This window comes from Heterocephalus glaber, unplaced genomic scaffold, assembly GCF_053883595.1.
Source record: "Heterocephalus glaber isolate CG9 unplaced genomic scaffold, H.glaber_assembly_v1.0 deba00001460, whole genome shotgun sequence".
In the NCBI taxonomy this organism is placed as follows: domain Eukaryota; kingdom Metazoa; phylum Chordata; class Mammalia; order Rodentia; family Bathyergidae; genus Heterocephalus; species Heterocephalus glaber.
In genome coordinates this window covers 8,304,634-8,320,333 of record NW_028258307.1, presented here as the reverse complement: position 1 = coordinate 8,320,333, position 15,700 = coordinate 8,304,634, and the positions used below count along the sequence as shown (strand labels likewise).

Sequence of the window (15,700 nt, the reverse complement as noted above, 5' to 3'; positions counted from 1 at the left end):
TCTGGCTGGGAGGACAGCGGAAGCTGGCACTTGGGGAAGCTGTACCTGTGGGTCAGAGTGGGCGAGGGAGACCTGGGAGCTGCACGCTTCCACTCCGCAGGTGTGGGCAGAGAGCCGGACCCCTGGAATCCTCTCTCAGGCTTCAGCCCCAAGAGCCACGGGGACCCCCCGGACCAGCCTGCCTCATTTCCACCACCCTGGTAGGTTTCCTGGCTGGTGTGGCTGCATCATCCCCTGGGGCCACTTTTCTCCTGGGGGCCTCACCCCCTACCTCTGGTCCCCTTCTCCCTGGGGTAAGGTCGCCACAGCCCTGGCTGGCCCCTGTGTTCCCGAGACCCAGGCAGAGTTCCCGGGACATGTGCCTGAGGGTCCTCCCTCCCACCCTCTGAGGGATGCCCAGGACCTCCGGTTCTGTCTCAGCCCTGGACACATTGTCCGGTTGCGTCTGGTGTCTCCTGCCATCAGCATGTCCTCCTCAGCTGCTCTTGTCCCCTCTCTCAGAGACCACTCGCCCAGATTCCAACATCTACAAGAAGCCGCCCATCTATAAGCAGAGAGGTGAGGGGTCCCCCAACTTCTTAGGACCCCTTTCTGCCACATGCTGGTGGCTGTGCCAGCCCTGGCTGGGAGCGGATGGGAGAATAACTGTTCATAACAGCATGTCTAGCGTGGGGGCATAGCTATCACAAGTTCAAGGGCAGCCTGGGCATCTTAGCTACTTAGTGACACCTCGTCTCACAATGACAAAACAGAACATGTAAGGGCCTGGGATGTGATGCTCAATGGGATGTAATACTCAGTGCAAAGGCCCTGTGCTCCTTGCTCTGCTGTACCTCCGGGACCTCACTGAAGTGGGGCTGAGAGGGGAGGGAGCAGGCCGAGGGCAGCTGGGTGGGCGTGGGCGGCCATGTGTGAGACTCTGGCCTCCATCCGCCTGTCCATCCCCAGAGTCCATGACAGGCAGTCCTCAGAGCAAGCACCAGATTGAGGACCTTATCATCGAGTCGTCCAAGTTCCCGGCAGCCCAGCCCCCGGACCCTAACCAGCCCGCCAAGATCGAGACTGACTACTGGCCATGTCCCCCGTCGCTGGCTGTTGTAGGTAGGAAAGCTGGGGACAGGAGAGAGGGAGGCTGGGACCCTCCTCGCTTCTCCCGCTTCTCCAATGGGCCCCTGTTGTCCCTCCCACCCCACCCTGCCCTCCATTCCTGCAGGGCTGCCTGCCAGGAGTGGCCACTGTGTCATTCCCTCTCCTCCCATTCATTTAGCTTCTCTTTCTCTCTGTTTTTATCGGTACTGTCTGTGGTACACACTGAGTCCATTCCTCATGGGGAGGCAGTCCGTGTTGTAACGCATCTTAACTCTTCTCGTCCCCTTCCTCTGTCCTCCTCTGCCTCCCTGCTCCCTCCAGTCATTTGTTTGGTCCCTCGGCAGATATTTCCCAAACTCTTGCTGAGTCTCTGTACTAAGCTCTGGAAAAAGATAAGTGAGTGAATTGATGGTGGAGGTGCATGCCTATAGCCACAGCTGCTAGGGAGGCTGAGGCGGGAGGATCAAAAGGTCAAGCCCAGCCTTCTTGTCAACTCAAAATAAAAAATGGAAAGAGCTGGGGTGTAGCTCAGTGGTAGAGTTCCAGTTCTATCCTTAGCACTGCCAAAAAAAAAAAATATATATATATATATATACATATATATATATATATATACATATATATATATATATATACACACATATATATATGTATATATATAAAACGTATGAAGGTCTTGCTGCCCAGTGAATTTCATATGCATGTGTTTCCTACTCCACTGCACAGCAAGGCACAGAAATGTTACTTTATTATTATTTTTTTTATTATTATTATTATCCTGGGAGCGCGAACCCAGGACCATGTGCGTACTAAGCACGTGCTCCATCTCTGAGCTAGACTCCTAGTCCTGTTTTATTTTTTTTAATTTATTTTTGTTGTTGTTGTTTTTGGTTTTTGAGACAGAGTCTTGATATGTGCTTAGAATGGCCTTGAACTCACTATATGTAGCCCATCCAGGCTGGCCTTGAATTCACAGCAATCCTCCTGCCTCAGCCTCCAGAGTGTTGGGATTACAGGTGGCTCCAATTTTATTTTGTTTTTAAAAATTTGTAGTGTCTGGTAGAGTGGAACACACCTGTAGTCCCAGCTATTTGGGAGGTTGAAGCAAGAGAGCTCTCGAAGCCAACCTGAGCAATATAACAAAACTTTGTCTCAAAATAATTTTTAATTTGAAAAGGTAACACAAATTTAAAAGAGGTTGTGGCACCCTCTGAGTACCTGGGAGTCATATCGAGTTCAGGGCTGAGTGGCTGAGTGGCCTCTTGTTCCTGTGTCTCCTAGAGACCGAATGGCGGAAGCGGAAGGCATCTCGCAGGGGAGCAGAGGAAGAGGAGGAGGAGGAGGAGGATGACTCCGGAGAGGAGATGAAGGCACTCAGGGAGCGGCAGAAGGAGGAGCTCAGTAAGGTACTGGCTGCTCCCACCCAGCCCTGTCTCTGGAGGAAGAGGGTCTCCCCGACTCCACCTTTGGGAGGTGGGGAACTGGGGTCTGAGACTCAGCTCCATCCTCCTCTCTCCCTCCTCAGGTTACTTCCAACTTGGGAAAGATGATCTTGAAAGAAGAGATGGAGAAGTCATTGCCGATTCGGAGGAAAACCCGCTCCCTGCCGGACCGGACGCCCTTCCAGGCCTGTGAGTGCTGCCCACGGTGCTGGGATCACCTGGCCAGACCCGGCCCTTCTCCATTCACCTGCAGAGGCCTTAGACTCGAAGGTGCAGCCCCATGGGGCAGGGCTCAACCTCTGGTGCACAGTTCGGGGAGAGAACGTCCTCACAGCAGGATTAGCCATTTAGTTCATTTTAGCCCATGTATGCTGAGTGTCTGCCACGCGCAGCCGTGGGGGATGTCAGAGTCCCGTCCCCGGAGCTTGTGGTTGGTGGGGAAAAGTGACGAGGAACCTTGGATTTTGTTTTTACTTTTTTGTATTTGGTACTAAAGATTGAACGGTGACAGCCCGGAGGCTAACCTGAGTCTGGAAGGATGTGACAGAGTGAGCCAGGCAGAGTGAGTGGGGACAGCCACTTGCAGATGCCAGGGACAGCGTGGAGCACAGGCAGGGAGCAGAAGACCCTGCCAGCTAGGAGCACGGTGCAGGGAGGCACCCGAGGCTGAGGTGGCCACAGAGAGGAGGAGGAGGAGGCCTGAGGACCCCAGGTGGGGGCCGGGAGGCTCTCAGCCTAGCCTGGGAAGCCCAGCTGTGTCTCTTTGGCGGTGTCCCTTGGTCAGAGTAAGGACACAGGCTCCCCTTCTTGGCTGAGGGACTGTGAGGACTCTGTGAAAGCAAGCAGATGGAAAGTGGTGTGGCATCTCCAAAGCAGCTGCCCAGTCACCAGTACTCTGATGCCAAGGGCTTGGGCCGGGATGCCCTGATGGAGAGAAGAGGTTTCTGTAGCTCGCAGGTCCAGAGGTCCCAGAGCCTGCGTTCAGTGATGGCCTTCTGAGACCTGAGGTGGCACGGGCCACCCTACATGGCAAGAGACAGAGTGCATGTGTGTGTCTTGGTGTCTGTGTGGTCCCCCCCTTTCCTTTTTTGTGGTTTGGGGATTGAATCCAGGGGTTCTCTACCCCTGAGCTACATCCCCAGTTCTTTTTATTTTGAGACAGGGTCTCACTAAGTTACCCAGGTTGGCTTTGAACTTAGATCTTCCTGCCTCAGCCTCCCGAGTAGCTGGGATTTCAGGCATGCACCACTGCACCCAACTTCTCTCCCTATTCTTATAAAGTTTCCAAGACTCAGTCATGGGGTAACCCTGATGACCTTTGCTAATCCTCCCAAACCCTTACCTCTAAACACCATAGGTGAATTAGATTTTTACCTTTTGGTTTGTTTGTTTCAATGGCACTGGGTGTTGAACTCAAGGAGCGCTGAGCTACATCCCCACCTGCTTTTTAATTTTGAGACAGGGTCTCACTAAGTCAGCTCAGGCTGGCTTTGGACTTGGCAATCCCCCTGCCTCACTTCCCAAATAGCTGGGATTCTAGGCATGTACTGCCATGCCCAGCTAGTTTTCACTTCTTGAACTTCACAGTAGGAGTTAAATTTTGACACGTGAAATCTTGGGGTTCACACTCAACCCATATCCAGACCATAGCACTGTATCAGGGCTAAAAACCTTCATGGGCCCAAGAACAGGGACTGAACCTGCCAGATGTCAGTCCAGAGATTGAATCCGTGGATGGAATCCAGTGGCTGATTGGATGGGGGATGAGGGAGAGACAGTTGGGGTTTTGTCCTGAATACTGGATGATGACCACTGGGAACAAGGCAACAAAAGCGGCAGGTTTCCCAGAAAGAGGAAGAGACTGGTTTCAGACCGTGCAGTGGGAGGTGAGTCTGGCTGACACGGAGCCTGGGGGCTTCAGCTTGTATGCAGTGGCAACAGGAGACAGCGCGTGAGTGCACGGGCTGTGCCTGGACAACTCATGCAGTGACCTCCACTTGCAGGGCTGGGTGGCAGGAGAGGGAAGGACACGGAGCCTGGCTGTGCAGGGCCGCCTTCAGGAGCACCCTGGGTTAGAAGTCGGGCTGGTCTGGTGAGCAGGAGGGCAGCCAGGGCAGCGAAGCTCGGTGAGGTTGGTGAGGCCGGGCTGGCAACTGCCGGCGACAGGGCTCAAGGCTTCCACTTCACCACGGTGCCAATCCCAGAGCCCTGAGTTCTGTCTCCACTGCCTGGGGCCAGGTGGGGAAATGTTGGGCCAGTCCAGGGCCAGTGCTTGGTAAGGACAGTGCTGAGGGGCGGAGGGGCCAGGCTGCTCTGCAGAGTTGCTGGTGAAAGGTGTTCATGCACCTGGAGCTGGGAAGGTATGGACAGAGGCTGGGGCAGGGGGTCAAGTAAGAAACTGGAGGTCTCTGAGTGATTGGTAAGCGGGACCTGCAGAGGAAGGGCCTGTGGCCACCGAGGGGGATGTCCCAGAGCTGACAGGCTCTGGGCTGTGGCCTTTTGAAAGAGTTGTTTGATGTGGAGCCAAAAGCAGAGCCACTGGGACTGGGAATGGAAGGACCTGGAAGGTGACCAAGTGGCTGACATGCACCAGGAGCTCCAGGACACGGGTGTAGCATGGGTGAGGAGAGATCTCAGAGGCATTTTATTTATTTATTCACTTCTTTGTTTATTTATTTGTTTTTTTGAGACAAGGTCTAGGCTGACCTTGAACTTGCTATGTAGCCCAGGCTGGCTTGAAACTCATGGCAGTCCTCCTGCCTCGGCCTCCCAAGTGCTGGGATTACAGGCACACACCATCATGCCCTGCCCAAAGGCATTTTAGAGAATGTGACTCAGTAGTTAAGGGCTGGAGAAGGGTTGGATGGAAGGATTTAGTACCAGGGGTCCATTTGTGCTTCTCTTCAGCCAAAGGTGAGCTCTGCGCCGGTCGGATGTGATCACCATCAGTGGATGTGTAGGTGACTGTCACATCTAACAGCCTTAGCAGTTCAGAGTCATGAACAGCCATGTCACTCTGATCTTTGGGTGGCCTGGGCATTGTCACTTTGAAACAAGCATCCTGGAAGTATGGGTGTTCCTCCAACCGGCTCGTTAAATGGATTGGTCACTAAATAAGGAGTTGTATATGGCACGTGTGTTACAATGTTCAGAACAAAGAAATGGTCAAAGGAAACTCCAACTTGATGACTTTGCTTTTATTTGCATAACTCTTACATGCAGTACTGGAATGTACAGCAGAATGTAAAACCACAGTGCTGTACTGTACAATCAGCAAAAATCACAGTACTTAGATGTGAGGGTGATCTGGCTGCAACATCTGTCACCCCATTGATCGCCAGGGTTGATTCTGCTGATCTGGATGGCGAGGTGGGTGTTCCCTTCCTCCCTCATCACTCCATGTGTGTTTGTCCCTCCGGAAGCTGTGCGCTCCTTCAAAGAGGACAACCACCCCTGACAGAGGAGGACCATTTCCTCCATCAAGGGCATACGAATAGCCGTGCTCCCCTGCTAGAACGTCCAAACAAGCTCTCAAAAATTACAGTACTGGGCCAGGGATTTAGTTCAGTGGCACTGCACCTGCAATCTCCTGTACCAAAAAAAAAAAAAATTACAGTACTATATAAACAAGGTGTACTGAACAGAAAAACACATTGAGGCTCTATAAACAAGGTGTTCAGAAGTGTACAAAAATACAAGACTGCCCTGTGGCAATCAATATGGAGATACCTCAGAAAACTAGGATTAGAGGTCCCATTTGACCCAGCTATTTCCCTGCTGTATCTTCCAAAAGAATAAAAAGAATCATACCACAGTGATACATGCTCACCCATGTTTATAGTGGCACAGTTTGTAATGGCTAAAGCTTGGAAACAGCTCAATTGCCTATCAACTGGAGACTGGATAAAGAAAATGTGTGGTTTTTTAAAAAATAAAATGAGATACTACTCACCCATAAAGAATGAGAAACTAGAGTCATTTATAGCTAAATGGATGCACATTGACTCCATACTCTTAAGTGAAATGAATAGGACACACAGGTGTAAATACCGAAGAGTTTCTCTAGTGTGAGAGACTGCAAGTGTAAATAAGGATCAAAATGTATAATAGATAATGTGAAACAGGAAGAAAAGGTCTAAAGGGGAGGAGGAAGTGGGAGGAATAGGGGAAAGGTAAGAAGGGAAAGGAAAAAATATGAGAAAAGGAAAAAATGGAAACAAAGTCTTTGTAAATAGGGAGGGGTGGAGGGGTTGAAGGAAGGCCAAACGAATGGGGAAAAAATAAGAACCAAGATATATCATGTAAAGGTACAAATTCCCAATGATGAATGTCATGATATCGTATACCTAAAATGTACCAATAAACTTAATGAAAAAAAAAGAAAAAAAGTCAAGTTAAAAAAAAAGCAAAAATACAAGACTGGTTGTAAGTCCAAGTGACAGGTTATAAGTCAAAACAATCACTAGGACGTTAGAAGAGGAGATCTGTAATTGGGGTGAGAAACTGTCATATGTTGCTTTGTAGGTTGAGATTCTGCCAGTCAGTTGGAGGAGAGATGTACACATTGCTAGAGTGTGAAATAATTCTAGAGTGAGTGGTGATTGTGAAAGATGTTGATTTTCTACACAGGCTAAATCTCCCTTATGAAATGGTGGGGACTGGACGTGTTTCAGATTCTAGACTTGGTTTTTTTTCTTCTTTTTGTCAGATTTTGGAATATTTTCATAGACTTTACCAGTTGAGCATCCCTGATCCAAAAATCTGAAATCTGAAATGCTATAAAATCCAAAACATTTGGAGCATTATGTAGCAAAATTTAAGAAGTTTTGGATTTTAGAGCATTTCAAATTTTGGATTTTCAAATCTGGAATGCTAAACTATTATAAAAGGAAATGTTAGTTGCCAAAAGTCATCAACTGAACTTCCAAGCAACAGATTTTAGATCCCCCCCCATTAAGTTTATTGGTACATTTTAGGTATAAAATACAGTTACATACATCATTGGGATCTTATTATGTTCCATGACATGAGTATCTTGGTTCTTATTTTTTTCCCCTTTCCCTGCCCTCCCTTCACCCCCTCCACCCTTCCCTATTTGCAAAGACTTTGTTTCCATTTTTTCCTTTTCTCATATTTTTTCTTTTCCCTTCTTTCCTTTCCCCTACCCCTCCCACTTTCCCTGCTCCTTTAGACCTTTACTTCCTATTACACAATATCAATTATACATTTTTAAAATTGAAATATCAAGACTTAGGAGACATTACCACAGATTTCACAGAATTTAAAAGGATATAGAAAGCATATTACAAAAATCTCTTTTGAAATAAATTTGACAACTTCTAAGAAGTACCTTGGAAGACAAATTAATGAAACTAACTCTGGAGGAAATATAAAGTTTGAATAGCACCTATTAAAGAAAGTATATTCCTAGCTTGAAAACCTACCTATATGACAAAAACAGGCTCATATACATTTTAACTGAGAAATTGTATCAAACATTTAAAGCAGAAAAAAAAAGGAACGCTTCTCCCCTCATTTTAGGAACTCAACATTGTGCTAATCCTAAAACTGGATAAAGATAATAGAAGAAAAAGTATGAACATAGATAGAAATTTGTTTAACAAAACAAACTATTCGAAGTCAGATCTGGCAGTATGTAGAAAGTGATTTTATTATAGGGATGGCAGTGTTGGTTCAGCATTGGAAGATCCACCCCAAGAAGTCATCATTTTAACAGAGGAAAGGAAAAAGCCATATGATGCTGTCAGTAGTTGGAGGAAAAGTGTCGGACTAAATTCTACAGCTGTTCATGGTAAAAGCTATCAGAAGACTAGAGGTAGAACAGAACCTTCTCAACAGATTAAAGACATGTAATCCATACTTCCAGCAAAAATGCCTTATATGAATGGAAAAGATACAATGCTTTCTCCCTAAAGAGGGGAACAAGGACAGATATGCCTACTCTTCATCTGTCCATTAAACTTTGAAACATAGGCCCAAACCAAAACAGTCTGGCAATAAAATGACACAATTAGGATAGGATTGGCAAGGTAGAAGCAAAATCTTTATATGTAGATGAAATGACCATCTACAGAGAAAATAGTAAGAAATCTCTAGGAGTCCCTAGAACTTGTATTTGAATTTAGCAGGATTAGAAAACCCAAGGTATGTATAAAAATTCAGGTCTATGTATACTTGCTATAAATGAAGAATTGCATATTGAAATTTAAAAGTTATGTAGGAGTACAAAAGACCTATAAAAGTAAAAAGAAAAAGAAAAAAAACAGTGTTGGAAGACGTTTGGTACCTAATTTTAAGACTTCCTCTAAAGCTACAGTAATCAAGGCAGTGTTGGTGTAAGGAAAGACATAGAGATCATTGGAATAAAACAGAATCTAGAAATAGAACCACACATATATGGTCCACTGAATTTTTTTTTTTTTTTTTTTTTTTTTTTTGGTACCGGGGATTGAACTCAGGAACTTGCGCTTGGAAGGGAGGTGCTGGAACCACTGAGCTAAATCCCCGGCCCTATGGTCCACTGAGTTTTTGAAAGATTATTTAACATTAATGTTTTATAGAATATAAACTCAATTCAAGAGCCAAGGAAAAGATAGTGTTTTCAGCAAATGGCACTAGAACACCTGGTATCTGTATATAAAAAATTAACCTCAACTCTTTATTTCCATACATAAAAATAACTTGAAAGGATCTATGAACCTAAATATGAAAGACTAAAACTATGAAACTTTAAGAAGAAATTATAAGGGAAAATGTTTATGAATTTAGGGGAGGCAAGAACTTCCTAGGATACAAAAAACATGATGTATAAAAGAAAAAAAATGATAAATGAGATTCCATCAAAATTTAGAACTTTAAATGACATTGTTAAAATGAAAAGTAGTCCTTAAACAGACCATATTTACAATGTGTATAACCTATGACCAGAATATATAAAGAACTCTCACAGTTCATTAATAGACAACCCAATTAAAAACTAGACAGAAGAAGATGATAAATAGCTAGTATAGCACCAGGAAAGGTGTGCAACACTAGAATCAGAAAATTACTAATCAGTACAATAACAAGATCGAATTAGACACTCATTAGGGAGATGAAGTTAAAAGTTTTAAAAGCCTTGTTATGACTTTTTCGTTTTGTTGGATTCTCCCCCTTTGCCTTTAATTTGTCACGCCCAACAGATTCATTCCGCTGGGCTTCCTGAGGTTGTGATCCTCATTGTCTTTTTTTTTTTTTTTTTTTTTTTTTTGGTACCAGGGATCAAACTTGGGTCCTTGCGCTTGCGAGGCAGGCAGCAGAACCACTGAGCTAAATCCCCGGCCCCTCATTGTCTTTTCCTAGGACATTGTCTAAAATTTTTTGGAGTGTTGGTTTGGTATTCATTAAGTTCCTAAGGTTCTCTTTATCATGAAAGTATCTTATTTCTCCATCAATTTTGAAAGATAGTTTTGCAGGGTACGTCAATCTGGGTTGGAGGCTGTTTTCCTTTAGGGCTTGAAATATGTCACTCCAAGCTCTTCTTGCCTTGAGGGTTTGCGTTGAGAAGTCTACTGTGATTCTGATGGGCTTTCCTTTGTATGTGGTTTGTTTCTTTTCTCTAACTGCTTGTAGAACTTTGTTCTCCTGTTTTGTTTCTGGAATCCTAACTATTATATGCCTATGTGTAGATTTTTTTGGATCAAGGCTAGTTGGAGTCCTATATGCCTCACTTATGTGTATGTCAAGTTCTTTTCCCCTGCTTGGGAAGTTTTCTGCCATCACTTCTGTGAACAGTTTTTTTATGTCATCTGCACTCATTCCTGTTTCTTCATTGACTCCAGTCAGTCTTATGTTATTCTTCTTTGCATCATCTAGCAGCTTCTGGATTGCTTTCTCATGGTCACTTACAATTTTAAAGCAATTTTTCTTTTCCTGGTCACTAATTGCAATCTTATCTTCTATATCTGAAATTCTGTCCTCACATTGGTTCATTCTGCTGTGTAGACTTTCAGTGGAGTTTTTAATCTCCTGGAAATCTGTTTGCATCTGTTTTATGGATTCCATTTGTTTCCTATGTTGGGATTCCATCATGTTCCTCAGCTTCTGTATTTTTTTATCTATGTCCTCTCTAGATTTATTAATCATGTCTTGCACTGTGGGCACAATCTTTGCTGTTATCTGAGAAATTATTTCTGATTTCATTTTTCCCAGATCCTCTTTTGTTGCCAGTTCAGAGAGTCCAGGGGGTTGAGTATCAGATTGTTCTATCTCGTTTCCCTTTGGGGTTGCTGTAGGTGATCTGGAAGTCTGTTTTTGAGGCTTGTTTATGTGTCTTCTCATTTCCATGGTGGTGGTGTGGGGGGGTGCTGCTGGCACCCACATGGCTCACCTCCTCTGCCCTAGGAGTGGTAGGATGGTGGCAGGGAGCCTCCTCCTGGGCTCTGGGATTGGCTCACCTCCTCTCAATTTTAGATTGTTTTAAGAAAATAGCTCCTTATAGTTTTGAATATTCTGAGGCTAAAAAAATTTAAACCAAATGCTACTCAAAAGAACTGCTGTCTAAATGGATGCACCTTGAGACCATGCTCTTAAGTAAAATAAATGGGACACACATGTTTAAATACCGCACTGTTTCTCTGGTGTGAGAAACTGAAAGTGGAAATAAGAGCTAAAATGTATACTAAAATATTGAGAAATGGGAAGAAAATGTTCAAATGAGAAGAGGAACAAGGGAGGGGGAGGGGGAAAGGAAAGGCAAGAAAAGAAAAAAGAGAGAATAGAAGGAAAAAATGGAAACAAAGCTTTTATATATAAGGAGGGGAAGGGGGTTAAGGGGGGGATGGGAAAAAAGAAGACAAGACTCAAGGTATATCATGTACAAGTACAAATTCCCTATGATAAATGATATCATTATGTATACCTAAAATGTACCAATAAATGTTTTGCTTCAAAAGAAAGAACTGCTGTCCAGGCATGGTGCTGAATGCCTATAATCCCACCTACTTGGGAGGCTGAGGCAGGAGTTTCACAAGTTGGAGTCAGTGTGGGAAACTTAGCAGTACATTTCTTCAAAATAAAAAGAGCTGGAGATATAACTAAGCGGTAGAGCTGGGTTCAGTTCCCAGTACTGTAAAAACAAACATAAACTGCTGCCAGGTCCCGGACCTTTGTAGTAATTGAAGGCAAAGGAGTTTGGAGATGTGTACAATCTAAGAGTCATAGGGATGAAGTTCTTTCTAGAGAAATACAGTACTGGAAATAAATTTTCTAGAATTACAATCTGCACTGGTTGAACATTTAGCCATCTTAGGAAATGTGCAAGTGGCAGATAACACCCAGTATCGCAAAACCGGAAGTACCTTGACTGCTTGGTAGCTGACCATGGCTTTGCTTGTAGTCTGATGTCAAATGTTCAAAATTTGATTAACTCTGTTTGTAAAATTGAAATAATTCAGTTCTTTTGATTAGACTGTAGATTTATGTGTATATCTCAGAGGCTTGCCACTGAGAAATGATGGTGAGCCTCAGCTTTGGCTGTGGATTTTGCACCAATTAGAGAGAAGAGGGAAGGCATCCTAGACAGTTCAGAAGCCCCTGCATGAGCCAGTGGTGCAAAGACCCAAGGAGCCCAGGAGGCTGAGGCAGGGCGATGGCCTGGCTACATAGTGAGTTCAAGACAACCCTGAACTACATATTGAGAACTTGCCTCAAAAAAAAAAAAAAAACAAACACATGAGAAGCCCCAGCAAGGTGTCACTTGCTGAAGGCAGTGGGGTAGGAGCTGGAACCCAGCAGAAGCCCACTGGGTTCTCTCAACTTCCCCTTTTGCTTCCCTGCTCTGGCAGGGCAAGGTCAGCTAGGCAGCCCTCTCAGAAACAACTGTCAGGGCCCAAAGGACTGAGCCTGGGTCCTCTCGCTCTCTCACAGCCTTGCACCCGGGAACGTCGAAGTCTTCTTCTCTCCCCTCCTACGGCAGGACCGCTCTGAGCCGGGTAAGTTCTGAGCTCCAGGGCTCACAGGCCTCGCGGAAGGGGGTGCATGTGGGGTGCTGAGTGAGCAGGTCCGTGGGATCCTGGGCCTGGAGAGGCCCTCAGAGTGAGGGCGAGGATGAGGACTGTCCTCAGCTCCCACTGACCCCCATGTGCCTTCCTAGCTACAGTCCACAGACTTCAGCCCATCGGAGAGGGAGACTGGGAGCCCAGGTGAGACTGGGGGCCAGGAGAGGGGCATCTGCAGGCTCCCCGTGCAGCCGGTGTCAGATGCGGGCAGGGGTCTGTATGAGGTCTGCAGCCGAGCTGGTGGGTTTTGAAGCTCGCAGACCTTGGTGCTGCCTCTGAACAATGGCTCTTGTCTCCCGCAGGCCTGCAGGTGAGTGTCCCCGGGAGGGGAGCAGATGGAGTGCCAGCAGCCAGGCCCCGGCAGCTGGCCGTGGCAGGGGAAGGGGGGTGTGGGGCCATGGCATTGCCTGGCGAAGACCCGAGGAGCCCAGGGTAAGGCTGGGAACGTCCCCCTGCCCCACTCTGGCTCACTGCGGCTTTGGTCTCCCCAGAACGGAGAGGGCCAGAGGGGGAGGATGGACCGGGGGAGCTCCCTGCCCTGTGTGCTGGAGCAGAAGGTGAGGGCGTGACCCGACCATCCAGTGGGGCGGGGCGTGGGTTTGAGCTAGGCAGGCTGAATGCGCTTGGGTCTCCCGGAGGTGAGGCTGGGGGGCTGGGGGGCTGGGGAGCGGGGGGGGGTGGGCGATGTGGCATGAGCCCTGGTGGCCGTTGCACTTGACCAGGGGCCTGCGGAGTAGAGGGGGTTTCGTGGATGGAAGAGGCTGAGCACGAGCTGACCCTCCCTGCCCCCAGATCTACCCCTACGAGATGCTGGTGGTGACCAACAAGGGCAGAAGCAAGCTGCCTCCAGGAGTGGACCGGATGAGGCTTGAGGTGTGCAGGGAAGGTGCCCCGGATGGCTGTGGGGGTTGCCAGTGGGGTCCCCCCGCCTGCACTGCAGGGACGGCCGTCAAGTTCTGCCGACCTGTTGTGGACTGGTGTGGGGCTGACCATGGGCTCCTCCCCTGCCTGGGGGAAGATGGGGCCTCCGTGCACCCCTCGTCACTCAACACAGGCCCCACGCTGGGCCTCCATCCCTCAGCTGCCTGCGTGTCCCCCCACAGAGGCACCTGTCCTCGGAGGACTTCTCGAGGGTCTTTGCCATGTCTCCTGAAGAGTTCAGCAAGCTGGCCCTGTGGAAGCGGAACGAGCTCAAGAAGAAGGCGTCCCTCTTCTGACCACTCTGCCCCTCTCCGTGATGGCTCCCCCTGCTGCTTCAGGGCTCTGGAGTGGGGGCCCTGGACCCACGGCATCCTCTTCCCCTGGCAGGCTAGGCACGGCGGAGGTTGGTGGAAGGGGTGGGCTCTGTTCCTCAGGGAGAGCCAAGCCAGGCCCTCTGCAGCGCCAGGCCGGGAGGTGTGGACTTTCTGCACTGTAATGAGCCAGGGCTCCTTCTTTTGTCCCTGGTCCCCACTGCCCAACCCAACCCAGCCTGGACTCCAGCACACACAGAGTGAGTGAATGTGCCCTCTCCCTGTCACCCCTGTACGAAGGTCCTCAAAATGGGTGAGGAAAAATGGGGGAACGAGCAGTCAGTCTGTTCACCCTGCTGCCCAGTGGGCAGCGTGCAGCCGGACAGGGATAGCCCCAGGGCCTTGTGCACGCCCACCTGAGCCTGCACCCCGCACCCGGGCCTCCCAATTTTCTGACGGGCAGGAGCAGGCAGGGCCTCCAGCAAGGAGGTCACCCTCCTACCACCATGCCCTGTCCTCGATGTGCTACCCTTAAGCTTTGAAGCTCTCATTGTAGCCAGTGGCTTCTCCAGAGGCCTTGGTGTAGTGTGGTGATGCCACTTGTGTGACACCAAGGCCACCACCAGCCTCAAGCAGAGCCCCTAGGATGCCTCCTCCTGTCACCTGCCCAGGGGCAGAGAGTCCAGGCCTGAGCCTCCCTTGAGTGGACCAAGAGGCCAGGCTTGGGATGCCTGTCCTGGCTGCCAGTGGCACCATCCCCATTCACCTACACTCTGCTCTCTACAGAATGTAACTTACTGGGGGCCCTGCTGCTTTCCTCACCCTGCCCTGCCTACTCACACCCCAGCTTTCTTTCTCCCCACATATGTATGTGTATATAATTATATATATATATATATATATATATTTTTGCCCAGGTCTGGGTTTTGTTCCTGCTCAGACCCTGGCATTCCTTTTCCACCATGTGTGTGATTGTGCTGGGATGGGGCACTCTGCTTGGAATTAAAAGGTTGCATTGGGTCCCTCAATCCTTTTGTCCTTTATGAACCACCAGTCCTGGGGGAGAGGGACAGGTGACATCAGGGTAAGGGAAGCTGTGGGAGTGAGGATTCAAGTAAGAGTTGGATGGGGTGGACCTGGGCATGGTGGCACATGCCTGTAATCTCAGCATTTGGGAGGCTGAGGCAGGAGGATTGCCCTGAGTTTGAGGCCAGCCTGGGCTACATAATAAGATCCTATCACAGAAAGGAAAGGAAAGGAAAAAGGAAAGGAAAGGAAAGGAAAGGAAAGGAAAAGAAGTAGCAAGAGCACAGGCCAGGGGAGGAGATGGTGATTTGGTCTTGGGAAGGCATCCCAGGGGAACAGACGTGGAACTGCTGGTCTAAGTGTGAGAGGTGCAGATCTCCTGGGAGGACCAGAAAGAAGACTATAGGGGGAGGCACCAGCCTGACCTGGTGGAAACAGATTGTGTGGATGCCTGACAAGGTGTGCAGCAGGTGACCAGGTGAGGTAGAGATGCCCAAGTCGGGAACCTCAGATGAGCTGGCGCCTGACTTCAGCCCCTAGATGAGTCTGCAGCTACTCTGCCTGAAACAAAAGGAAAGTAGATAAGAATCATCCTTCACTCGATTTTTTTTTTTTTTTTTTTTTTCTGAGATAGGGTCTTGCTATGTAGCCCAGGCTGGTCATGGTGATCCTCCTGCCTCAGCCTCCCAAGTGCTGGGATTACAGGTGTGCGCCACCACGGCTGGCTTCAAATCTGAATATTCATTTATTCAGCAGTGCTGGGGACTGAATCCAGGGCCTCTCTAGCTTTGCCAGGTAAGCACTCCACCACTGAGCTGCATTCCCAGCCCTTTTCATATTATTTTGAGGCAGG

General features: G+C 48.1%; 1 protein-coding gene across 7 annotated transcripts in view; it reads left to right on the top strand.

The window, feature by feature from the left end:
* The window catches only part of Dmtn (dematin actin binding protein), a 31,683-nt gene extending 16,834 nt beyond the window's left edge, over positions 1-14,849 (top strand). For 5 of the 7 annotated variants that reach the window (XM_087216858.1, XM_087216857.1, XM_087216856.1 and 2 more), the window contains 10 exons: positions 101-200; positions 502-558; positions 949-1,101; positions 2,371-2,495; positions 2,615-2,720; positions 12,459-12,523; positions 12,685-12,733; positions 13,081-13,146; positions 13,382-13,462; positions 13,693-14,849. In XM_087216858.1, coding sequence (XP_087072984.1) covers positions 101-200; positions 502-558; positions 949-1,101; positions 2,371-2,495; positions 2,615-2,720; positions 12,459-12,523; positions 12,685-12,733; positions 13,081-13,146; positions 13,382-13,461 — 801 coding nt within the window. In that variant the 3' untranslated portion in view covers position 13,462; positions 13,693-14,849. Of the gene's footprint in view, positions 1-100; positions 201-501; positions 559-948; positions 1,102-2,370; positions 2,496-2,614; positions 2,721-12,458; positions 12,524-12,684; positions 12,734-12,891; positions 12,900-13,080; positions 13,147-13,381; positions 13,463-13,692 lie in introns of all 7 variants that reach the window. The other 2 variants (XM_087216861.1, XM_087216859.1) reach the window with 2 other exon arrangements.
* Positions 14,850-15,700: the final 851 nt, after the last annotated feature.